General features: G+C 51.7%; 1 protein-coding gene across 3 annotated transcripts in view; it reads right to left on the bottom strand.

Annotated features, from left to right (window-relative positions):
* Window positions 1–360: 360 nt before the first annotated feature.
* Window positions 361–24,529, bottom strand: part of KY (kyphoscoliosis peptidase) — a 40,710-nt gene continuing 16,541 nt past the window's right edge. For 2 of the 3 annotated variants that reach the window (XM_039243900.1, XM_039243902.1), the window contains 8 exons: window positions 23,314–23,388; window positions 21,120–21,182; window positions 18,136–18,218; window positions 14,200–14,308; window positions 12,582–12,699; window positions 6,329–6,517; window positions 4,904–5,094; window positions 361–1,256 (listed from right to left, as the gene is read on the bottom strand). In XM_039243900.1, coding sequence (XP_039099831.1) covers window positions 361–1,256; window positions 4,904–5,094; window positions 6,329–6,517; window positions 12,582–12,699; window positions 14,200–14,308; window positions 18,136–18,218; window positions 21,120–21,182; window positions 23,314–23,388 — 1,724 coding nt within the window. Of the gene's footprint in view, window positions 1,257–4,903; window positions 5,095–6,328; window positions 6,518–12,581; window positions 12,700–14,199; window positions 14,309–18,135; window positions 18,219–21,119; window positions 21,183–23,298; window positions 23,389–24,529 lie in introns of all 3 variants that reach the window. The other variant, XM_039243901.1, reaches the window with a different exon arrangement.

Raw genomic sequence — 24,529 nt, 5'->3', positions numbered from 1 at the left:
TTCTGCCTGGGCAATGTCTCTACTTTCCCACATCAGCCCTATAAAAACAACAACAGCTTTAAAACAAGAAGGGGGTGTCTGGGCAGTGGTGTACAGTTTACAATACCTTGGATTTACATAGCACCTTTTTCTTCTAAAGGGCCTTTGCCTCAGTCCCCTCGGCCACTGCCGCCACCAGGTGCAGCCAAAGGAACAGAAACATCACAGCTCCCGAGGCCGAGTGGAGAGACTGAGGCAGAGGCCTAGAAGTGATTTCATGCAGACTCCATGGTGTCCAGGGCTCTCTGCACTTCCCGTCAGGCCCTCCTTGGGCAAGTCTGGCCGTGGCCCTCCGGGAGGGTGTGGCCAGGGCGCTGGCCCTCACTGGGCATTCACTTTGTATTTCAGGATGTAGGAGTAGAAGTTGTGGTTGGCGTTCTCCAGCACCATGACATAGACTTCCTGGCAGCCGGCCGTGTTGCAGCTGCCCTCCCAGTAGCCCTCTTGATTCAGGGTCAGGGGCCACGTGTCCTGCCCCTTCACCAGGGCTTTGGCGATACCATGTAGCTTCAATTTGAACGGGATATTCCGGTTGGCAGGAAGCACGCCCGACAGAGGCTCCAGCAGCTCATTGTCCTGCCCCCAGTTGCCAAAGCTCTCGGGGAACATGGGCCAGTTCACCTTGGTGTTGGTGCAGCAGAGGAGATAATTGAAGACAAAGACATAGTTGCCTGGTTCCAGCCTCTTCTTGACAAAGATCTTGAGGGCAAACTTGCCGGCCTGGGGCAACTGGACTTTCAGCTCTGCCCGCTTCTCCCGCTGCATCTGGAAGATGTAGCGCCGCTGTGTCTCCTCAGTGATGGGGCCTTCGTCCCCGTGCAGGGACGCCAGGACGCTGATGCCCTCCTCCACGCCGAAGCTGACGGAGCAGCGCCCGTCACTAGTGTGGATGATGGGGTCGGGGTGGGAGGGCTTCATGATGCCCATCTGCTCCGAGAACCAGCTGGGGCCCACAGGCTGGTGCAGCTCAGCTGGCAGCCGGACACTGATGTCCACGTAGCTGCACTTGAGCGTGTACTCCAGCACCGAGCTGTAGATGTCGGACTTGCCTTTGGCAAAGATCTGCAGCTTGTGGGTGCCCACTGTTGGAGGGTATATGTCCAGCTTCATCCCGTTTTTCCTGAGGCTCAGCAGCCCATGCTCCTGCTTGCCATTGAGCATGAACATGAAGAGCGTGGGGGCGCAGCTCTCAATGGTGATGGTGGCCTTCCCATTCACTGTGGAGAGAGAGCCAGGGTCAGGTGGGATGGGCCCAGTATGTGCTGATTTGCTGGTAATTGTTCAGAGAGAAATTGGAGAGAAATGCCCTGATTTCTAGCGCCTGCCCATTTCCATGGTGTAAATACTTTCGGCACGATGGCTCTTAAGCAATTAAAGTGATGTCACTGACCATGATGTGAGCCAGGTGTGGCACGCCACTGGAAGGGTCCCCCCATACTCCCAGCTGCAGGTCTCTTAGAGCTGAAAGCTGAGGGTCTGCAAAGAAAATCTGACCCAGCTGGATGTGCTTGCTCCACCCAAGTGATTCACATTAAATGAAGGTTGCATGGAGGCTTAGCCTGGTTCCGGACCAGGGGAGAGGGCCTGTGACTAGTTGGACACTCTTTGTCTCCTTCCAGTCTTAAATCTTGCTTCACACCGCCCCCTCCCGGCATCCGTTCTTTACAGTGTTAGCAGCTGTCAGGTGGACACAGGGCCTTAAAGCCTGGCTGGAATGGTCCACTGTTGGAGGCTGTGCTGAGGGGTGGGGCTGCCTCCTTGCTCTCCAAGCTCCCACCCAGGGCTCTCCAGTGGGTGTGTCTCAGTGTGTCTCTGGAAAGGTCAAAGGTGCAGGGGAGGGCCTTTTGCATCCACCTGCCTTCTGCCTCTTCCTGTGCCCTCCAGTTTTGTCTTCCTCTGTCCTGGTCACTGTTTTTCAGGGATGGGTGCTCAGTTCTCTGGTTTTATAGCCCACGAGCATTTCCCTACGTAGTTCTCCCTGCCTCACGGGACCACCAGGAGGGGCAGTGGCTTCTTTCAGAGCTTCGCCCACCTTCCTCCATCTGGAAACCTTTCCCTGCCTTCCACTGCTAACTTCTCCCCACTGCAGTTCCCCTCCACCCATGTTACTCTCTTCTGACCCTGTCCCTCGTCTCCAAAAACTTCAGTGACTTCCTTCTAGAGTCTGGGCTGCTGGCATGCCCTTCTGGAAGTGCTCCTCTCTCCTTGCACCCAACCATGCTCTCCAGCCTAGCCCTCTTCCCACCCCCTGACCACTGCCCCATCTCTGCTGCCATTCCTTCCCTTTCTGGTATATTAACTGTGGAGTGCTTTGTGCTTTGGTGCTATTTTCTTTGTCTACATTCTTTCTCTTAGTTGAATCTCCTCTCCCCTTGCTTCCTCTTAAGCCAACTCAGCGGGCAGAAGTTGTCTCAGCCTTCAACGGCTCATGGACCCAGGCTGCTCCATCTTGCACGAGAGTTGGCTGTGAGATCCTGTGGAATTCACCTCTGACATGGAGTGCTGCCCAGCACATGGCTGCCAGAGGGCCCCTACAAAAATATCTACCTGGCCACTCTTGGGCTCACTTGTGTGGGTTACCATCAAACTGGAGACCAGTGAGGGACCTGTCCCTCCTGCCTGGCCTGAGTCAGGACCCTCCTTTTCAGGACCACTGGGCATTCTCTCACATCCTCCTGGGCATACCCCCTCACATCTGGTAGCCCTCACAGTCTTCTTCCCTCCACTGCTCTCCTCCAAACCAGTAAGACCTTAGTATAATGTCTGACCGCAAAGAATGTAAAGAAGGCTTTTTCAAACCCTCAGGTGACTGTGAGGTTTCCTGGAAGCCTCTCTTGTAGTTCTGTGTCTCCCTCAGGAAACTTAGCACCATTGCAATGAATTAGTTCTCTGCAATGTCGGTCTTCCCTGCAGAGGTGAGGCTGTGGGGAACTGCACTCCTGCTTCCTTTCCTGCGTGTCCCAGGAAAGGACCATAGTGCTTGGCCTAGCGGATTCTAGGCAAAGGTGAGCCGAATGGCCGGAAGACTTGAAATAAGGACTGGTGACTCCAGGGACTCTGTAGTAGCCTGTGACCCACCCCTGCATCCCCTCTCCTTCCACCTCTCCTCACCCCTCAGTGGTATTCCTCCTCCTACATCCTGCATCCTCTTTGTTCCCTGCTTTTTGCCCATCTGTTTCCCTCTCCTGCTTTCTTCCCATCCCTACTCTTAACAAAACTAGCTCCAACAAAGAAATAGTCTTTAAATATGCATCATGAGTATGGAATCACATTTGAGATTGCTGTATATTAAGAAACCCAGTGTTTACAGTTCTGTGTCTCTTGCACAGGCAAGTTCTACTCCACGCTATTAATTTGATGTTGGTGTAGCCTGGTCCATTCTTCCCTGTGGCTCCATGGCCCACAGCAGACCGACCAGGCTCCTGCCTGATATGAGCATGGGAAATGCACTCACAAAGACAGCAACCTCCCGCTGTTACTGTAACAGCAGGAGCCTCCAGGTATTTGTAGTTTTAAAAAAGTAGCCGAGAGCTCAGCAGACTGGTTACGGCAACCACTGTGAGGTGGAAAGGACAAATCGGTTGGAAGGAGTGTGGGGATACCTGTGGCCCCTGCACCCCATCACTGTGCGGCGTGGGATGGGGCTCACCCGTAGACCCGTCCACAGACCTCTCTGTGCAACAGCCAGCGTGAGCTCAGGGCTTCCCAGGCCCCCTGGTAGCAGAGTTGGTGCTGGCCAGCAGTCCTTTGCTAAAATGTGTGTTGGGGTGGGGGGGATGGCAGGTGCATTGACTGGGTTGTGCTGGGCCTTGTAGTGTGTCTAGGTTATGTGCCTAGCCCCGGACCAGGCACCAGGGCCTTGAACATACAAAAGACAAAGTCCTCTGCAGTCAGCCCTGCGAGGCTTGTGACCACAGTTCTGTACCCCCTCTACCCCTGACACACAGCTGCCCCCCATAAACCCCAGAGTCCACAAACCCAGGCTGGATGTCTGAGGCCGCTGTGGGGATCTGGGGAGCAAAGGTCAGTCCAGGTCAGCCACGGGACAGCTCAGCCAGGTGTCCTGCATTGCCTACCACCAGGGATGTTGGCTGGAGAAGGCCGGCCTCTGCCTCCAGGAGGGAAGCAGGTACAGCCAAGGGGCGTTTGGGCTTGTGAGGGCAGGGCGCCTAGGAGGCCAGGCTGGGCCTCTGGAGCCAGCCCTAGCCTAGGTGTTGGAAGGCTCGCTGTGTCCTTCCAGAGCATGTCTGTCCCTGTGTACCGTGATGCCTGCTCCCTCCCAGCTCCCAACACCCAGCTCAGCAGCTGCTCCGCTCCAGTAACAAAGCTTCCCCCAGTTCTCGGTCCTGGGAGACCTCCAGGTCCCCCCCACTAGCTGGTTAGACCACTGACACACAGATCGCAGCTTGGCTGGGCCAACGCGTCCTCTGCCAGGAGGTTGGGAGAACAGAGCAGGCTAGTGAGCTTCTGTGAAGGACCTGAACTGGCAGATGGGTACAGCCAGGCCTGAGGCAGCCCCTTCCCTGCTGTGGGAACTGGGAGAGGCTCACCTAGCTGGGGACCCTCTAGCCCTGGCTCGCTGACAGGTGGGGCTGCGAGTGTGGCCCTCAGGGGCTAGGGAAACCCAAGGACTTCCTACACAAGGATGCAAAAGTGTGATCAGGCACTTGTCCCTGCAAATGTGACCTATGACTGCATCCTGCCTGATGGCCTTGGCTGCCTTAGTAGCACCTGCACATACATACAGCTTAGAGCAAGCTCATGGCCCCGGCAGGGCACTCCCCTGGGGCCCCAGATGCCTTGAGGGACAGAGCAGGCTGCTCTGTCTGCGCCGCGCCCCACTGGCCACCCGCTCTGGGCATACCTGTTTTGATCACCGGAGTCTCCGGGTGGGCGCTCAGCATCCCTTTGTTGTAGAACTCACTCTTGTGGTACATGTTGTTCTCAAACTGTTTCAGGGACTGAGGAGGTTTGAGCAGTTGCCAGTTCTTGTTGTCTGGGAAATGGTCCTCGATGAACAGCGCGGGATGGGTGAGGAAGTAGAATTCATTGTAGCTAGAGGTGGGGGGAGGGGAAGCTGATCAGTAGCCATGTGGGGTGACAGGCCTCAGCTCTGTGGGGGAGGCGAGGGCTCGTAGGGGCATCTCCGGGGCCTTCTTTGGCCTAGCACATCCGCAGCAGGGGTCCTGCCAACAACCGGCTGGAAGGGCCACTGTCTTCAATCTTCACATGGGCCCTACAGATGCTGCTTCCAGAAATAGGAGCCAGGGCAGGAGCTGAGGCCCCTTTTAAGAGTAGGCCATGGTCCACTGAGGCTGTCTCGGTGGGGAATGGGCTCCTGCTACTCTCAAAGCCAAATGGAGATTTGAGGGAGCAGAGGCATAACCCATGGACCAGGTGCCAGCTAATGGGGTGGAGGGCAGGCAGGCAGGGAAAGTCTCAGGTGGGCAGCTCCCATGGTCCCTGGGGCCAATGAGACATGGCTTTCTAGAGGTTAGTGATGGGGATAAAGAGAAGAACTTGGAGATTCATGTGAGATGGGGATGCTTCACTCTTAGCTTGTATTTGGTCTGTGTGCAGAACTGTATAGACTTAATACTGCAAAAATCAGAGAACATACTCTCATTTTTCTGGATAAGAAGGAATCTGAGCTGCCGAGAGAGGTTATGACCAGGATGAATGTCATGGCCTCAGGTTAAGACCATAGTTGGCCAAAGCCTTGGAGAATAGACATGCTCTGGCACGCTGCACCCTGCCCCCCTGCCCCACCATGTCTCACGGTGACTCTGTGCACCCACAGCACCCCTTCCCACAAGCCGTAAGCGCTTCTGCAGAGGTGTGATGTGGCTGCATTCAGTCCAGGAGGAACTCTGGTGTTTGGGAGAAGCAGATGCCAGGGAGGGAATTCTGGCAGTCCAGTGAGAGCTGTAATACAGTCAATGGGCCAAAGGCCTGAAGGGAATCTACAGACGGTTAAAGACGCTTCGCAGCCCTGCCTTACCTCTCCCATATGGCCTATGGGCAAATGCTGGGCTTTTAAAACCTGGGTGGAGGGTGCAATGGGGAGCCAGAGGAGGGATTTTCATCAGCAGAGGGTGAGGAGATAGAAAGGTCTGGGCCCTTACCCTTGGTTTGGAGCTGGCTCATCTCAGAGCTGGAGAAAGGGTAGGAGTGGCCAGCGGCGAGCAGAGCCCACCCCCCACCCCGGCTTGTCCACCTGCTGCTTCAAACTTGTGCCTCCCCCATGTCCACCCAGCAGGCAGCCAGCAGGGATGAGATTTATACTTACAGGAAGGTGAACTTGGAGGTGGCAGAGTCCACCAGGCCACTGCCCCAGGTGCTGTCCAGCAGGTGCCATCTCCCCTCTAAGAACACGGCATTCCAGGCGTGGTCAAACTCCCCGGAGAAGCTCTGCCCTGTCTGGTAGCCAAAGCCCTTGGAGTAGCCAGGCACAGTCATGCACTGCACTCCAGCGATCCTGAGGGGGGGACAGGGGATCTGAGAGGGGGGCTCCTGCCAGCGCTGTGCCTCCCCTGCAAGTCTGTCTGTCTGCAGCCCCAGGCTTCAGACATGTCTGCTGTCCCTCAGCCCCTCCCTGTCTTTCCTTTTCCCTGTCTTTCACACAGTCACATACAGACTCTCAGGGTAACGGGGAAAATGGCTCCACATTCATTATAGGAATGGGAAATTTTCCCTCTAAAAATATATGCTTAATTAACAATTAGAATATTGGGGGCACCTAGGTGGTTCAGCCGTTTAAGCGTCTGACTCTTGGTTTTGGCTCAGGTCATGATCCCGGGGTCTGTGAGTTCAAGCCCTGTATCAGGCTCCACGCTGACAGTGGGGAGCCTGCTTGGGATTCTCTCTCTCTGTCTCTCTGCCCCTGCCCTGCTCATGCTCTTTCTCTCTCTCTCAAAAAAACCCTCCCTCATCAGAATATTGGATGAAATATTATTTGTCTAAATATTACTTCTCGTGTGTTGAGAGAGTCAGTGAAGCGAAAGGGGGAGCCTGAGCTTTTGCACCTTCCACCTCGCCAAGGTGCTGCTTCCCTGCACGTGACATCGTGCTGCTCGCACGTCTGCCTGAGCTGCTGTCCTCTGCAGGGTGCAGGCCTGCCCTTCTGCCTGGGCCTCACAGAGGCAGGTCCAGGCTTCCTGGGCTAAGAAATGTCACAAGAGCAGAGCAGAGAGGCCCTTTGGGAAGGGTTTCAGGAGCACTTGGGGAAGGGGGCAGGGAGCAAGAGGGACTGGATCCTGATATCAGGAGGCAGAATTGGGTGGCGGGATGGGCAGTCGCTGGGCCGAGCCAGGGGATCAGGGCTCCATCTCAGCTGTACGGTCGCCTCCAGTGACCTTGCCAGGCCCATCATGGGCAAGAAGAAAGGTTGGCATGAAATGATCTCTAGGGGCTAATTCTCCTGTGACAGGCTGAACGGAAGTTGGGAAGGCCATGGGGAATGCCAGGGGCAGAACAAAGATTAAAAAAATAAAGTCAGCTATAAGCTTATGCCATGCTCGACTATGATAGCAGGTCATTTTATTACCTGGCAGCAATGTGCAAAATGAATTGGACAAAGAAGTCATAATGCAATGCATTACTGTTAATAATCCATAGATCTCATGCAAAATAGTGCAACTAGTAATTGCAGCTGCTGGGTGCTAGTCAGGAAGACCCACTACCATTTCACGTTACCAAAAGATCACTATGTGTACCCTATGTGAAAAGCACTGTACCAGGCACCAGGGAATAATACCCTATATCATATCCTCCATCATAACATAATAAATACTGTAATATTTATGGAAAAGTCAAGTCGCTGGCTGCCCTAGATACGCTCATAGTTCCAAGAGGAGCAGATATGTGAACCATCACTAAAATGCCAGTGGTAAACACAGCCCTTTGAGGGGACCCAAAGGAAGAGGAATTCGCTGGAAAGATCGAGAAGAGCATTGAAGAAGGGACAAAAGATGAGAAATGTTTCCACCTTCTACTGAGATCTGCTCAGCCATCTTAGAGCCTAAAATAGCATCCCATGATGTCTGCCTCATAACCTCAGGCTGCAGAATCTTGTTTTTTACTTTTGACAGTTTTTAAAACACCAGCACCAGTGGTATCCATTGAGGATGTGGTGGAACCAGGCCGTGACTGTCGTTTTATACAGATGTGGTCCGGGTCCTGCTGTGGCAGCCGTGTAGCGCTGTGTTAGCCACACCACTGCCAGACCCGCAGCAGGGTGGCCATCCTGCCTGGGGCGGGCAGTGTGCCCTGCGGGCACCGCGCTCTGACCATAGCAGATTCCCCCAACTCTGATCACCTCTCCAGGGTGTGTGAACCACATGGAAAATTATGGAAGAAGGGATATAGCCAAGGGAGAGGAAAGGAAGCTTGCTTTCTTTTTTGTATCTTGATGAAAATATCATGATTTTTAATGTTAACTTTTAATTGGAAATGTAGTTTCCCTAACCTTAAGCCTAAAGGTCACTTTAGGTGGGCAAGCATCTGTGAATTAGAAGTTTTAAGGCCTTGCTGTCCCTGAAACATTGGTCCTCAAGAAAGTTAATATCGATGCAGTCAAGGTAGATTCTAAACTGGCAAAAAAAAAAAAAAGTTTGTGATTTCTTTCCTAGCAGCAGGACAAGCAGCAGGACAAGCACCATGGCTTATATTTCACAGTTTATACAGTTGATTTCTTGTAAATTCAACAGTGTCTATAATCTGCTATATGGTCCCCTTTGCCTTTTCTTACACCAGCCTTTATGGTGAGATCAGTAACTATAACCACGGTTATAATTTCACTCTGAGGCCCTGCGTAGGGCCTTGTGGAGAGTGATCTCTGGGCCTTCTCTCTGACAAGTGAGGTGTCAGCAGAACAGAGAGGGAGGCTGGCTTGCCTGGGGACGCTCAGTCAACCAGTGGCGGGAGCCGCACCAGGACTCAGTTGTCCTGCTGCACACAGTTCCGGAAGCTTTGTATTGCCCCAGCCTTTTTGATTGTCAAGGTTTGCTTTAACTGATTGTCAAGGTTTGTTTTAATTTATAAATGTATGGTTGGCACACCGAGCAAAATTAAAGGATGGCTCCTTCTGGCGATGTCATTCATGCCTGCGAGTGTTATCCTTCGGTGTATCTATAAGGTTCGGGGATTCAGATGTCCCTTTCAGAGGCTTTATATGACAAAGTCAGATCTGGGAATAACTTAAGGTTATGCAGGGTATCTGCCTCTCCTAGGAGGCTGAGATGGTCACTCCCAGCCTTTTGGGACCTTCGGAACCAAGGGATGTGCTGGGATCGTCTGGGACATCGTGCTGAGCAGAAGCAGGCCTCTGCTCTTACTCTCAGGGACAGCAGGAGGGTGGATGTAAAACAGGCTGACATCTGATTGGTGACAACGAGTCTCCTCAATACCCAAGCCTCAACCTGTAACAAGCTCCCGGCTTTACCAAAAGTCTCTGGAAAATCTGCTAGCTCGTGGTGCTAGAGCCATGATAACAGGGAGAGGGGCTGTGCCGGAGGCTGACTTGGTGGCAGGAATCTGGGAAATTGAGCTTGGCCCCTGCAAGGAAGTTAAGCAGAATTCAGGAAGGCTGTGGGAATTGAGGCAGAAGAAAGGATATTAATGCTGGATGATGGGAAGTCAGAAAGGAACCAGACCAGCAGTTACAGGCAATAGCACTAACAACAAACAAAACTCACATTGGTTAAGAAAGACGGTGAAGAAGGGAAGGATGCTGCAAAAATATCTGAGTTCCCCACCAAATTACTTTATTAAATCAGTCTTTAATGAGGCCGTTGCAGGGAGGCAGAATGGACTGGCAGGAGTGATGATGGCCGTGTGGGTACTACTCTTCCTAAGAGGCCACCCTGACAACAAAGCCGGGATAAATCAGTAAGTGTGGATTACATGTCTTCTGTTATTAAGGACTCCGCTAATGAATTTACCAAACCTTCAGCAATTATTTGGAAGGTCAGGGAATTAGGAAAGTGATGCATGGCCGAGGTTACTGATCTTTAAAGCAGAAGTTAAAGGGACCCAGGGAACCATGAGCTACTGCTAAATGTCTGAGCAATGTGCAGGGTTTCTCACATGCTAACTGCCAGGCTGGAACTTAGCTTTAAATGATGCAAAATGTTGCGATGTGTTTTAATGAGCAGCTGCAGGCCAGAATAGGGCCATTGTTAAGCACCTGGACCAGGCCAAAAAGCTGACAGGTTCACTCAAGGCAAGTGTCAATTTTCTGAGTCTACGTGTGTCTGTAGGAAAGTTCCATAGAGCCACAACACTCCCGTACTCAAGAAAGACAGGCAAGGTTGAAATAAACAACCCCTAAGTCAGGGGAGCAAACTCCACACTGCATGTTCTCACTTAGCTCTGTAGAACTACCAGTAGACAATACGGTCCCCATGTACAGATGGGAAAATCGAGGCTCTGAAGGGTTCAGTGGCTTTCCAAAAAGCACCGAACTAACAAGTGGTAAATCAAGGAGTGGAAATTAAGGACTGGTGAACTGAGGACTGCAAAAGTCTTTCTGGCTTTAAATCTGGCACCCTTTCTATACCATGCTGGGAAGCTCATACTGGATAAAGAAGGATATATTATATGATTTAAAAATCCTGAGTGATTTCAAGTTTGCAAACGAACACAAAAATTTCACTCTGAAAGATGCCAGGCACAAATAGAGCTGAAAACAGTCTCAGGGTTATTCCATTATTTAAAAAGAGAATAAGGCGCATTTCACGCAACTTATACTAGGAATATCTTGTCATTTCCTGTGATTGAGGACCTACAGTGTGAAGGATTCTGAGTGCGTGTTGCATAAGGGGAGCAGGAACAGAGAGACAGGTCAGCTAAAGACACATCAAAGATGTATTAGACCTATAAGACATATAAGAAAGGATGAACCCAGGTTACACATCTGTGCTAGAACAAAGGCTGGAAGGGAATGTGACAGAATGTGAAGTGTTGTCTCTAAGTGGTCAGAGTAACTTAATTTTCTTCTTTTTCCTTCTGTGCATTTTATAAATTATCTATCAACAAGTATTTTTTTTAATTTGGAAAAATTATTAAATGAAAGCATAAGGCAAGACTGGAGCTTGTGTATAAGGTATGCTGACGACTTCAAGGGAGGGAAAAGGAGGGGGCCGTCCTGGAAGGAGCATGAGAGACAGGGGAGCAGAGTGAGCTTGAGGACACAGAAGTGCAGGCAGTGTCACAGGTGCAGGGCTGGAAAGGTGCAGGGGGTCAGATGTGGGGAGACTTTACAGGAAGGCGTGAGCCAGAAGTCCTGTTCAGGAAGCCAGGGCCTAGGGAGTCTGGGCAGAGGGCCAGTGAGGGTCCCGGCTCCTGGAGGGCCTCTCTGGCATGTTGGGGTGTCCGGGCCTGGAGTGGGGACAGGAATGTGAGGGGTAGGAAGGACCGGTTCGGCGGACTGGTTGGGCTGCAGAGGGGCTGGCATTCTCTGCCCCCGGACCTGCCCTGGCTATCTCTGGGACTGTGGTCTCAGGGGTGAGGCTGGGAGGCGGGGGGAGTGAAGAGTGGGGAGCAGGTAGGAGGCTGGAGTGACACGGGGGCAGGCACACGCCTGTGCCTGGTGGTGGTGGTGCAGGTTGGGAACCGGGCAGCTGGGCGCCAGTCTGGGAATGGGCTGCGTGTGCAGCACGGACAGCACAACTGATCTGTCCACCTGTGGACTCTGAAGTATCTGTTGCTGCACTTGGGTTGGTGAATTGCCACCTGAGTCCTGGTGGGCTGACATCTGGGTGCCTAAGGAGCCCCACTCCCAGAGGCCTGCAGAGACGGTGGGCAGAGCCTGGCCATCTCCCTGGGGAGGAGGCCAGCGCTGACTGATTGTGTCCGGGGAACACCGCAGACCTCAGAGAGTGGATACAGGAAGCTGTGGGGCCGGCGGGCCCCCCAGCCTGGAGTCTGTCTCGAGGTCGCCTAGAGGCAGCAATGGTGTCTCCAAACACAAGCGGTTTCCTTACCAGCTGCTCGCCTGCCGTCACCCACCATGTGGCCAGGCGCACGTTCCCAGAGCAATGGAAATGGAGCCCAAAGCCTCCAAGAGAAAAGCTGCTTCCTAGTTATTCAGCTTCTCCAACTGACACATCTTTTCAGGTAGGAGATCTTTTGTTTCCCCCGAGAGAGGCCCCCGTGCCAGCCCCGAGGACAGCTTTCACAGTCCCCTTGGCGTCAGCAGCCATTGTCCTGTTCCGGGACCTGCCATTCTTCTAACCTTCAGCTGCACAGAGATCGGAGAAGGTGGGAAAAGGGCCTTTTATAACCAAATTATCTCTGTGCATTCATCTGCCATTATGTTAATGCATCGCGAAGCCTGGCAGATGGTACAAAGTCAATTATGCTGGTGTTAAAAAGGGAGAAATTGACCTTTTCAGGACTCACTTGGATTCCAGAGCAGTTTGCAAACTCAGGTTTCAGGTCTGGCATGTGGGTGAAGGCACTCGGTGCATCGGAAGGGGGAGAAGGGATGGGTGAGGGTGGTCAGTCGGGGCTGCCTTCCCTTTGCCGGACCCCTCTTGTACCTGCACATCTTCTCAAAGAGTCCAGCGTAGCCATCACAGTTGGTCTTCTGGGTCCGTAGGATGTCTGTGGGCTTGAAGGCCTGGCGGTCCTTCTCCTGGGCAGCCTCGATGTCATACTCTGGAGGGCGGAGGAGGCTGTGAGAAACATGTCCTGGGAGGCAACCAAGGTTGGTGCAGAAGAGAAAGGGGAGGGGGGGTCCATGGCCTGCTGCACCACCCCCACCCTCGGCTGTGCTTTCAGCACCATTTGGGCGGGTCTCCCTCCTGTTGGGGAGAAACCGCTGTGGGCTGAAGGGAACCCAAGGCCATCCAGGGCCACTGTCAGCAATGTCACTGTGGAGAGAAATGTGCAGTGGCAAGAGGAAGAGCAAGGCATTGGCAGAAGAGACTGCCTGGCTCCTTAGGACTCTGAGGAGAGGCTGGGAGGGAAGGGGACCAAGACAGCACTGGAGTTGGGAACTCTGCCCTCCCCTTCCCACTCCCCCCCTCTTCCCCCGGCCCCCCATGCAGGTCTGCAAGCAGTTTATCCCTGTTGTGGCCACCACCCTCTAGGCCTCATGGTGACCCATAGGGGGCGCTCTGAGCTGCCGCTAAACAGCCTGTCATTCACTACCAGCCAGAGGCCAGCGGTGAGGCCCTGAGGCAGGAATCACTGTGGCCACTAAGGGCACAAAGGGAACATGTGTGAGGGTGGCAGGCAGTAAGTGAAGTCCTACCTAATGTTCTGTTTCTGACCCTGCCCTCTCAAGGCTCAGGCTGCACGGAGCTGCTGGGCTTGGGGTGGGAGGAAATGGCTTCACAGGCCCTACTGTCAGATTCTACCCTCTCTGTGTGTCAGGTGCATCCCTCCCTGCTGCTCTGGGAGGACAAAGGAAAGGCTCAGTGGCAGCAGATCAGGAGAGCCCCACTTGTTATGTCACAGGGAAAACACTGGAAGTCCACCCCCCACCTGGCTCTTCCACTGACTGCAAGGGGCAGCCGTCCAGCATCCCCCTGGAAACCACTGTGGGGCTTGGCTTGAGTTTGTCAGACCCCAACGCTATCCTGTGCAGAGCTGGGGACAGCTGCACAGGCCCTGAGCTTGTTCTGAGTGACTGCAGGCGGGGTGAAGACTGGTGGCTGAGGGCACCAGTGTGAGATCAGTGAGCTGGGAGAGGAGAGCCCACTCTTCCCAGCACTGGTACTTGAAGAAACCTCTGGTGTGGCAGTAACTTTCCTACAGCTATGATTCTGGGCTGTCCTTTTTGGAGGTGACCTTCTGTCCTCGGTTCTCAGGTCTGTGGAGCAGGTCTACCAGGACGCCAGGATCAAGGGAATACTGCCGCTGGGTGAAGGCGCCTTAGTTCTGGTCACCCGTTGCGTTGGCAGATGGCCACGTGGGATCCCCTGCCCAACAACCCTTCATGGAGACTGTTAGCACATGGAGACTGAAGCACCTCCTTCGTAAGTCTTTGGTGATTCAACCTAGCCACCTGGGAACCCTTTTCCTCCACTGTCCATCTTTCTCCATACACTCTGGTGGTCAAGTGAATTCCAGAGAGGTGCCCCTGGGAATAGGGTCCTGTGGGGAGTGGCATCAAGGGAATCCTAGAGCCAAAGGCACCACAGGTGGGCCTACCTATGTGGTGGCAGATCCAGATCCAGATCACGCGGACCCTCTCCAGGTCACTGTGGGCCTCCTGGAGCAGGTCGCTCACCAGCTCGTCCAGGCCACTCTTGACCGTCACCTGGGGAGTGGGAGGGTCGTCCTATGTCATATGTCAAAGCCTAGATGAGGGCTGTGGGAGCCCAGTTCCCTGGCACCTGAAGCTGGTGCTGCTTTTCTTCCAGGCTGAGAAGGAGGAGGAGAGGGCCAGAGGCACAAAGGCTAGGCTGAGGGCAACCCCTACTGGGGGGCTGGACATGTCAGGTAGGGCTGACCAGTTGAATCACTGCCCCTACAGCCACACATCTTTTCACTGCAGACCCTGAAACCAGTCAGGTGGGTGGAAATCTGGGCAGCTGAAGCAGCCCCTATCCATGGTCAATGCTATCCAAAGCAATCTACAGACTTAACACAATCCTTATAAAACTCCAAAGGCCTTTTTTGCAGAAATGGAAAAGCCCATCCTCAAATTCATTGCAAGGGGCCCAGAACAGTCAAAACAATTTTGAAAAAAGAACAAAGTTGGAGGACTCATATTTCTGGATTTCAAAACTTACTACAAAACTACAGTAATCAAAATGGTGTGGTACTGACATAAGGATCATATTGGCCAATGGCATAGAATTGAGAGTCTAGAAATTAACTCACACACCTCTGGCTAACTGACTTTTCTGACAAGGATGCCAAGTCCATTCAGTTGTGGAAAGAATAGTCTCCTTAACAAATGGTGCTGGACAAGTGGATATCCACATACAAAAGAATGAAGTTGGCTCCCTACTCCATACCATATATAAAAGTTAACTCAAAAAAAGAGCAATGACTTAAAAGAACTTAAATGTTGAAACTCTTAGAAGTAAACACAGGAGTAAGTCATCATGACCTTGGATTTGGCAACAAATTCTTACTGAAGACACAAGGTACGAAAGAAAACATAGATTAATTGGAATTCATAACAATAAAAATCTTCTGGGCATCAAAGGACATAATTAAGACAGTGAAAAGACAACTTACAGAATGGGAAGAAATACTCACAAACCATGCATCTGATAAGGGTGTAGTATCCAGAATATGTAAAGAACTCCCACAACTCAAAAACAAAAAGCCCAATTTTAAAATGGGTAGACTTGAATATACACTTCTCCAAAGATACATAAGCAGCCAATGAAAAGCTGCTCCACATCATTAGTCACCAGGGAAATGCAGATCACAGCCACAAAACACCACTTCACACCCATGAGGATGGCTGTTGGCATCAAAAAGATCACAAGGATGTGGAGAAATTAGAACCCTTGTGCATGGCTCATGGGAATGTACAACAGTGCAGCCACTGTGGAGAACAGTTTGGGGGTTCCTCAAAAAGCTAAACAGAGTTATCATATGATCCAGGAATTCCACTCTGAGGTATATACCCTGAAGAACTGAAGACAGAAACTCAACCAGATACTTGTTCACCTCTGTTCATGACAGTGTTATTCACGATAGACAAAAGGTAGACAACCCAGTGTCCATCACAGATGAATGGGTAAACACATGTATCTATCTGTGCCAAGAAATATTATTCATCCATCAACAGCAATGGAGTCCTGACACATGCTACAAGGTGGATGAACCTTGAAAACATGATGCTGGGTAAGCCAGACACAGCATGACACATACGTATGATTCTACTTAAATGGAATAGCGACAGTAAAAAAGTTCATGGAGACAGTAAGTGATTCAGAGGTTACCAGGGAGAATGGGGAGGGATTGCTTCATGGGTACGGACTATTTGCTTGGGGTGATTTTGGAAACAGGTAGTGGTAATAGTTGTACAATACTGTGATGCAATCAATGCCCCTGTGTTGTACACTTAAGAATGATTAAAAGGGCAAATTTTTTGTTATATTACCACAATTGAAAAAAAAAGAACAAATGAGGCCAAGGTTTAGAGTTGTGGGAAAGGCGGCCCTAACCATGTTCAATCGTTCTTGAGAAGCTGGAACAATCCTGTGCTTAATCCTGTGGGATAGCGCCCACACCTCCACTAGCCCCCCTCCTAAGCTCTCTGAGCTCCTGAATTCTTTCTGCCACTCACATCAGAACCCCAGGATCCACTGTCTGACCCTGTGACTTCTGGTTCTTTGGTCCCCACCTCCTGGCTCTACCTGGGTCCGGCTGGCTCTGGACACTCACTGCTCCGTGGCTGGGTCTCTGGCCTCAGTGGGGTTCCTGGCACTGCTGTCCAAGCTGGACCAGCAACCTGTCCCATCCCTTCTGGTGGCCATTACAACACAGCCCACCCTCCTCAGACCTTGGCATGCACCTCCTTCTCTCCCTCTCAGAGACAACCTGGCCTCAGACTCAACAAGGCCCCGGCAGGACTTCTCCTTAGTGAGCCCTCCCTCCTGCTCAGCCAGCCTCTCTGTAAGCCTTTGATCCACGTTTCTTGTCTCTGCAGGGCTTGATCTTCCTCAGGGTGTCCCTGCCCATCTGTGTCCTCACCTCTTCCCTTCCAGTCATGGCTGCCCTATCCCCTCCTGTCTGCACCCCTCCCCAAATCTCTTTCTCAGGACTGCCTACATCTAGCCCTCCCCTCTTTGCCAGGCTCCTGTGGGTTCCTCACTCCCTCCTCTTTCACCCCCACTTTGTTCCTCAGCCTGCCGGAGTCTGGCTGAGGCTCCACACCTCCTCTGAACTGTTCCTCTGGGAGTAGGAAGCACTTCAGTGCTGAAGTCACGAAACCTCACTTCACCAGACTGAATGGCTCATGCTATTGACCATTCCTGCCCTCAGGGAGCTCTGCCTGCACTTTCCAGAACATTGATCCTTCCTGATCTTGCCCTGGCCTGAGGTGGCTCTGGGTCCTTTGGACCTCCTGCCCTGTCCTCCCCAGGATGACACCCACCCTGTGGCTTCACTCTTAGTCAAATCTGATGGTTCCTGAATCGGGGTTTCTGGCCCAGAGCTCTCCAGTTGGACACAGCTCCAAGCTTGGACGCCCAGCCACTTCCACTGGCTGTCCCGCAGATACTGGAGCCTGCTGTCCCTAAACAAACTCATTGTCCCCTGAGACCTGCTTCTTGTAGTGAGAAGCTGTCCCACTCTCCCTCCATCATCCAGTCCACAGCCTGTGAGCCCCCTGCCTTCTCCCTCCCTCGCACACTTCCACTCCCTCGTACACACTGGGTTAGAGTCCTCCTTCTGTCTCCAGTTCAGTGTTGACCTTTCCACTCCTCTCTGTTTTCAGTGTTCCTTCTTCATCCGGGCCATGCCTGCTCCTGCTGGGACAGCTCATGGCTCCCCACTGATGGCCCTGCCTCTGATCTGACTCTGGATCCATGCCGCTATCCATCCACTCATCAGTTAGTAAACAAGGTTCCTGAGTACCTACTATGTGCCAGCCACAGGGTGGTCTTTTTAGGCCGTAGATGATTTCCATGCTTATTGGCCTATGATGGCTGACCCTGACTTCAGCAGTGGGTCCAGCTCCTTGGCCCTTCCAATCAGCAAGTGCCCTGCTCCCAGGACCCTAGTGGGTCTCTAGTGCTTCCACTTTTGTAGCTGCCCCTCCCTGACCCCACCCCAGAAGAGCCTAGACAGAGATGTGTGAGAGCTTGGCAGCCCGTGTGCTCCAGGGCTGAGCAAGGCCGTGGTCGCGCTGGGTGCTGGCCAGCTGCTTCCATGACCCTCCCTCATCCTCTTACCCCCTTTCTTCATGGGCCAGGCATGGCCTGGCTCAGCAGCAGCAAAGCTCAAATGGGCACTGGCAGGCGGTCAGGACAGGGCTGTCCAGAGAGGCCTGCCAGAGGGGCCAGCGTATGCAGCTGAGGCGGGAGCATCAGGACCGTGGGTGGCATTGTGGGGGATGGCATGGTCTTCTGTCCTGGGCAAGCTCCAAGCCACCTTATGCAGAGGGGCTTGTTGTCTTACCTGTGAGGCGTACGTGTCCAGTTTCTCAAACTGCCGCAGGTCCAGGGGCATGGATTTCAGGCTGGACCGATCCCAGGGGTAAGCTGGAAACACAGGGAGGCTCAGTCAGCCGCCAAGGCCTGCGGACAAGCGCTGCGTGGCCCAGGGCTCTCTGTCTTTTTGAGGAGCTGTGACTGCCTGACCTTCAACATGATTCCCAGAACCTGAAAAACTGCTCCCAAGAGCTGTAGCTCCTAGAAGGGTTCCTTGGTGAAATTGGCTTGTGGCAACTTCTCTAGTTCGTCTGGAGACTCATGGGGAATATAAGCCTATTTGCAGACGTCGGGAAGTCAGCAGTAGAGAGACTGGTTTCACCTCAATTAACTCAGCAGTGCCCAGGCAGATTAACGGTGGAGTCCCCTTCTCCCCGCCGTTCAGTTTTCTGCAGATTTCCCGCTAACTTTTCCAGAAAAGCAGGCTCTATGGGAAGTATGCCAGCCCTGATGGGCTCAAGAAAAGAGCTATGATGCCCAGGGTGGAGGGCACCCTGGGTATGGGAGGGGGTGTGCTGGAGCCAGGCTCTGGAGGCTTCTGTGGGGGGAGGCGTGTTTGGCACCCAGACAGGCTTCCTCCCTTGCCCACGGTCAGCCAGAGACTGGAGCACCCCGAGGGAGCCAAGTGTGTTGTAGCAACGGGTGCCCCAGGTGCTGTGGGGAGGCGTCTCAGGGAAGCTGGGCCCCAGAATCACTCCTCTGTGCCAGCCTCTCTTATAGGAAACTGGGCACACCCTCCATCAGACCAGCCACAGATGGGCAGTAAACCCCTGTCTCAGCCCAAAAGAGAGCCTGGGCTCTGGTAAGGTCCTCCTTCTTCAAGGTTCCATTATTCAAGGCTGACCAAGTCAGGCAAGGTGGGTGGGAGGCCAGGGGTTAGGTGAGGAGGGTGGGGCCAAAGGGCACTGATCCCCTAACTCACTGATAACCCCATTCCCCTGTGGGGGTGCTGGTGGGGCCCCAGGGCATGGCAGCCAGCCTGGAAAGAGCAGAGTGAAGCAGGGGGAAGCATGGTGGGGGCTGCCTGAAGCCTAGGTTCTAGTGGGGGCCTGACCTTCACAACCCCCACCTGGCTAGGGGTGGCTGAACCCAGCCACCAGGTGTTAGGCACACATCTCTGGGGCACCTGGGAGAGTGAATGAGATGGTGGATCGTGTTGTAAAGATCATGTTGTAAGGCTGCTCCCTGGGAGGGTGTAGTAGGGTGGGGGTCCTCTGTGGGCAAGGGTAGAGGTAGAGAGCCTCTGTGCCTGGTGTGGGGGCTGCAGCTGCGTTAGCCCATATATCCCTTGAGGTCTGTGAGGGAACCAGGCCTTGGTGCTACAGACCCAAGAGATGTGGTGAAAGAGTGAGTAGGGAGGGGGCGGCCCACCAGTTCTGGCCCGAGCTCCCGTAAGACCCTCTCTGGGCCAGCATTGGCTGAAACGCAGTGGCAGCTGGTTGGGGAGCTGGCCAAGTTCCTGCCACAGAGGAGCTCCCAGCCTCGAGTCAGCTGTCAGGAGCAGGCCATGTGGGCCCTTCTGCATTTCCCCACCACTCCAACATCCCCTTCCTTTTGACAACCAGGCCTTCTTTCTTCGCAACCCAACTGGGCCTAGCACATTCCCCAGGGCCACTTTGTTGTGCTTTCTTGCTTCCTGCTGCCACTCTGCAACAGTCCCTAGAGGGGTTTGGTCCCTTTGACCCCAAGCCTCTGACTGGGCCCTTACCCTGTCACATGCTATGACACATCCAGGACCCAAGGACTGTTCCTGTCCCAAGAGGAGGCAGAGCATGTGGTGGGCAGGCAGGCTATGTAAACCCTACCCTGACGCTGTGGTGTCACCACCAACCTAGCACTTTCTTTGTTCATTTTTCTACTTCTTCTATAAGGACCAGGATATCCTGGACCCTCCACAATCCGTCTGTCCTATAGAGTCTTACACTGGGGCTCTCTGGAAGCCCAGCACCATTGTGGCTCATTGCTGGTGCTGGGATCTCTTGTCTCTCATCACTCAGATCCCTGTCAGTCCCTGTCCTGTCTGAGCACAGCCCTTGCCCAGCCAGCCCCTGAGAAGGGAGGGGGTACCCGCAGCAGGTTCTCAGTACCTTCTCCCTCCAAGGAATCTGGCTCCTGCCATTCTCTGACAAGGGCTAGCAGGGTGACCTAAGTCGATATGAAGTGGACTTACATTTAACAAATTTCCACTCGGTATAACTCTGCAAATGAGGTCTCCCCCGCCCCCACTGAGAAGAAGGATGACATTTCTAAAATGGGACTGAAAACCCTATTACTAGTTTTACCCTTTCTTGGTTCCATTTTACAATATCTCAACATTAAAAATACCCACAATGATTTATGCTTCATTACATTTACCTTCTGAAGAGATTATATAAGATCTAAATGTGATTTTGCATAAATACATTTAAAATACCAGTGGCATTAACTAAATTATTCTAACTTTGAAACAAAACAATGGAAAGAAGTGCCAATCTCTGCTAAACCTTAGATACCATCTGGTCTATGGAGAGGAAAACTGAGGCCCCAGGAAGGTGAGTGAGGGACAAAAATAGGACTCGAGGCCAGGCCATCGATTATCCCATTCAGGGTTTTACCCTCTGGCCTATTCTGCTTATTCCCTTGTTTCCTACCTTATGGACAATTGGCATTCCATTTAAAGTTAACACGGTTCTGAATTCTGTTTAATATGTTTTCTGTAATGGGCTGCCTTGTTATTGAGGTTTTTGCTTTAGCTTTGGGGTCATATGGTGTGTGAGCTTTTCATTACTCTGCCTGTGTCCATGGCAGACCTTGCTAATCAATCATGATACTACTCCCCGCCATGAGCCCAGAGATAGCCCCAGATTCACATAGGACCCAGGGAGCCATTTTCAATTGACTGGAGATTGGCCCATGAGGCTAAACCAATTCACCATCTCATGGAACGGCCCTGGAGAAGGCCCTGCAACTTACCATGGGCATCTTTTGCTCCAGGCTGCCGGGGCCTTGTGTTTCCATTTTTATCACCTTGTAAACCTGCAATATCCCAAAGGTTGAGACACTTCAGAAGAAGTCAAAATGCAAGCATGGACAATTCTTGTGTGGTGGTCCTGGCTTCTGACCCCTCCTCTTCCATGTTTATGCCCAGCCTTCTTTGTTTTGTTTTTTTTTTTCAGTTAGTACCATCTTCATAAGTTTACTGTGAAGATTAGAACATTGCTTAAAGCACCCAGTGTAATGTCACTATCACAGCAAGTATGTCTTACCCCTGACTTAAATATTAGCTTTTATTATAAGTCACTCAGAATGTAAGTTTCCCTTGGTGGTAGGGACTTTAACAGTTATCTTCAACCCCGCAGCCCTAGCATCGAGGTGCTTGGTATACATTTACTGAGTAAATGAATGAGTGAGTGAATAAATGAAACTAGTGAATGAACAAATCAAATCACACCTAGACGCAAGTTCCCTGCCATCTACTTTGGAAGATTAACCATCTACTTTGGTTACGATTATCTGTTCGAAACTGACCAGCTACTCTACAACTTTATCATTTGGTTATGCCCAGCCTTCTTGCTCCCATATCCACTCACCACCTGTTAACTGCTGGAATTGCCCTGGACTTCCTGCTGAGGCAGAGGAAGGACTGGGGACCAGGGAGGGAATGGTAAGAAGGAGAACTACAGTCTGCAAGCAAAGGCAGAATTTTCTCTGCCATCAAAACTGTGTTCCTCAGTGGGTCCACCTAGAGCCTGGAGCTCCTGCCCTCCTCTGGATTTCCCTGCCATCCTGGAACACAGCTGGGGATGCCAACAGCCGTAGTGAATTCATTGCCAGATAAGAGCTAACCATGGGAAGAAATGAATGGGGGGCGAGGGAAAGGCAGGTTCTATGGAGCTGAAGCCCAGAAAAGTCAAGCAGTTATTAAATTATTCCTCAGGAAGGTTCGAGGGCAACCGAATCCTATCAGTCTAGGACTGGTAATGCAGAATGGTTGCCAATAGCTATTAGACTCATTGGAAACAGGAAAGGAGCTGCTGATTTGAAACCAGGTCAGGAAGATGTGGGTCCTTGATGGAAGCAAGAGGAGCTGAGGAGGCAGGTTGTTTTATGCCCCTGAAGCTCATCAGAGGCTGTAAATACAATGGAAGGTTGCACCTGTATAGAGGCACTGAGAAAGAGTGGTCCTTGTGTTTCTTGTACCTATGTTTTATTTCCATCTCCATTCTTTGATAGAGTAATGAGGGTTCAACATAATAGCATTTATTGTGCACTTACTATGCCTGCCTTGTGCTTTATATTGACTACCTCATTTAACTTTGCAACAGTCCTATGAAGGAACCTGAATTATTTTCTCCCTTTCATAGATGAGGAAAACTACTTGCCCAGGGTAAGAGCTGAGATCTGAGCCCAGCCAGTCGACTCCAGTGCCTGTCTACTAGACAGGGTACCTGACTGACCTTCTGAGACCCTGACCTCTGAGAGTTGCAGGACCAGGCAGCCAGGAGGGCCTGCCTTGCTCATGCAGAGACATGGAGAGAACCTGAGCCCTGGCTGCTCTGTAGACTTCATTCCTTGGCCAGCATGTCCCCAGGCTGCTTTAGCTATAAGGTAGACAGATGCCCAGAGAGGACCAAGAAGGGAGTGGAAAAGTCGTGCATCTGACCCCATGCACCTTGCACTGAAGACAGCCAATCATGGTGGCTAAGAGCATTGGTCTCAGTCAGACCTGGTTTTGAACCACTTCCTAGCTGGTCCTTTAGGCAGTTATTTCACTTCTCTGGGCCTCACTTTGCTGAATTAATAGGTGAGGCATCTATCAAAGGGTTGAAAAGTTAATGAATGTAAAATGCTTACCGCTGTGTATGCCACTTTTTAGGCAGACAATAAATGGTATCTCCAAACAAAACTCTTGTGATGGAATTCATCTTTAGCTAAGTGCTTTGTGTTACCCATACCTAATTGCACAGACTCAAAAACAGTGGGTGTTAGATACAGAGAAGAGACTCCCCAGAATGAAGCTGTCACACCTCTGCCTCTTTCCAGTGTGTAGGCCTAGGTGACTCCTCTCCTTCCCTCAAAAGATATCTAGGTGGGGCTCTGGCCCCATTAAGTGACTGTCACTCCTCCCGCCAGCCCTCCACACACAAGCAGCCCTGTACGTACGTACGTTTAGCCAAGGAGAACTTCTTGAGCAGCTGGGGCATGGCATCTCGAGGGTGGACCTCCACAGTCAGCTGTGTCCCTGCAAAAGAATGGGAGGTGACATTCTCAGCCAGATGCTGCCAGCAAAGGGTGCAATGTCCTATGACGATGTTTGAACAACAAAACACAATTGGTTTTAAGCTTTCTTCTGAATATACAATTCTTGTTTAAAGAAATGAAAAACAAAATACAAGCAGGCAGCTTCCAGACCTCGGCAAGATGAAATCAGAACACTCTAATTTGTCTTTTCCAGTGAGGACAACTATAAACTTTGGAATGTATGGAGCAACTATTTAAGGACTCTGTAGGGCAAATCATAGAAGGCAAGTAGGGGAATAAACTTAGCATTTAAAGAATCACCAACTTTGCAGTGAGTTTATCATTCCCTTCCCTCTATGGTATTACTTAGACCTGACTCCCAGGCAGCCCCAAACCCAGAAGTGCATAGTGGGTACAGGGAAACAAGCTCCAAGCTCCAAGAGAAGCTCTTTCTTCCAGCTTATGAAGTAAGAAGGGAAACCTCTAAGAGTCAGAGAGTGTGAGGCAAATCCTCTGTTGGATTACCCCCCATCCCTTTTTGCTGTTATCTCCCCACTCAGCCTCTAGGAAAGTCTGTTGGTAGTGGTGTAGCAGTGCTTTTGTTGGGCAGCCAAAACCTTCAGCACCCGAGTCTTTGAGGGAAGCTATGATTCCCTAGAGTGTGGGAGCAAATACTCACTGTTTTTTCTCTCACCCTGTTCCCCATTGATATTCCCTAGATGTAGACGGAGTGGTGAGAAGTGCCTGGCAAAGTGAGGAAATTAAAGTCCAGCTTTTGTACTGCAGAATTAAGTGGGTTGTGAAGGAGAGGGAGCTCAAGAAAGCAAATCCATACAGTTACGGATGAACTCTTGTGGTCACCTCTGAGTGGAGCATACGTGGATCTCGTCCTAAATATCATACCACAGTCTTTGAGAACTAAACTATGGGGTAGACAAATGCCTAGACTGGCCACTGGGGGTGCATGTGCTGAGCAGATCTATAGAGCATTGCAAAGGCTGCAATCCAAAATTATCCAGAGTAGGAAGAACAAGGAGTATCTCTACTTGAAAGGAAAAGATGATCAACAGATGCTAACCCCAGGATGTTATACATTTTGGAATTATCAGACAGACTTTCAAATAGCCATAGTAATCATGTTC

This window comes from Hyaena hyaena, unplaced genomic scaffold (genome assembly GCF_003009895.1).
Source record: "Hyaena hyaena isolate Hyena2069 unplaced genomic scaffold, ASM300989v1 scaffold_234, whole genome shotgun sequence".
NCBI classification, from domain to species: Eukaryota; Metazoa; Chordata; class Mammalia; order Carnivora; family Hyaenidae; genus Hyaena; species Hyaena hyaena.
The sequence above is the reverse complement of the archived record's forward strand: the minus strand, read 5'-3'. Positions and strand labels throughout refer to the sequence as shown.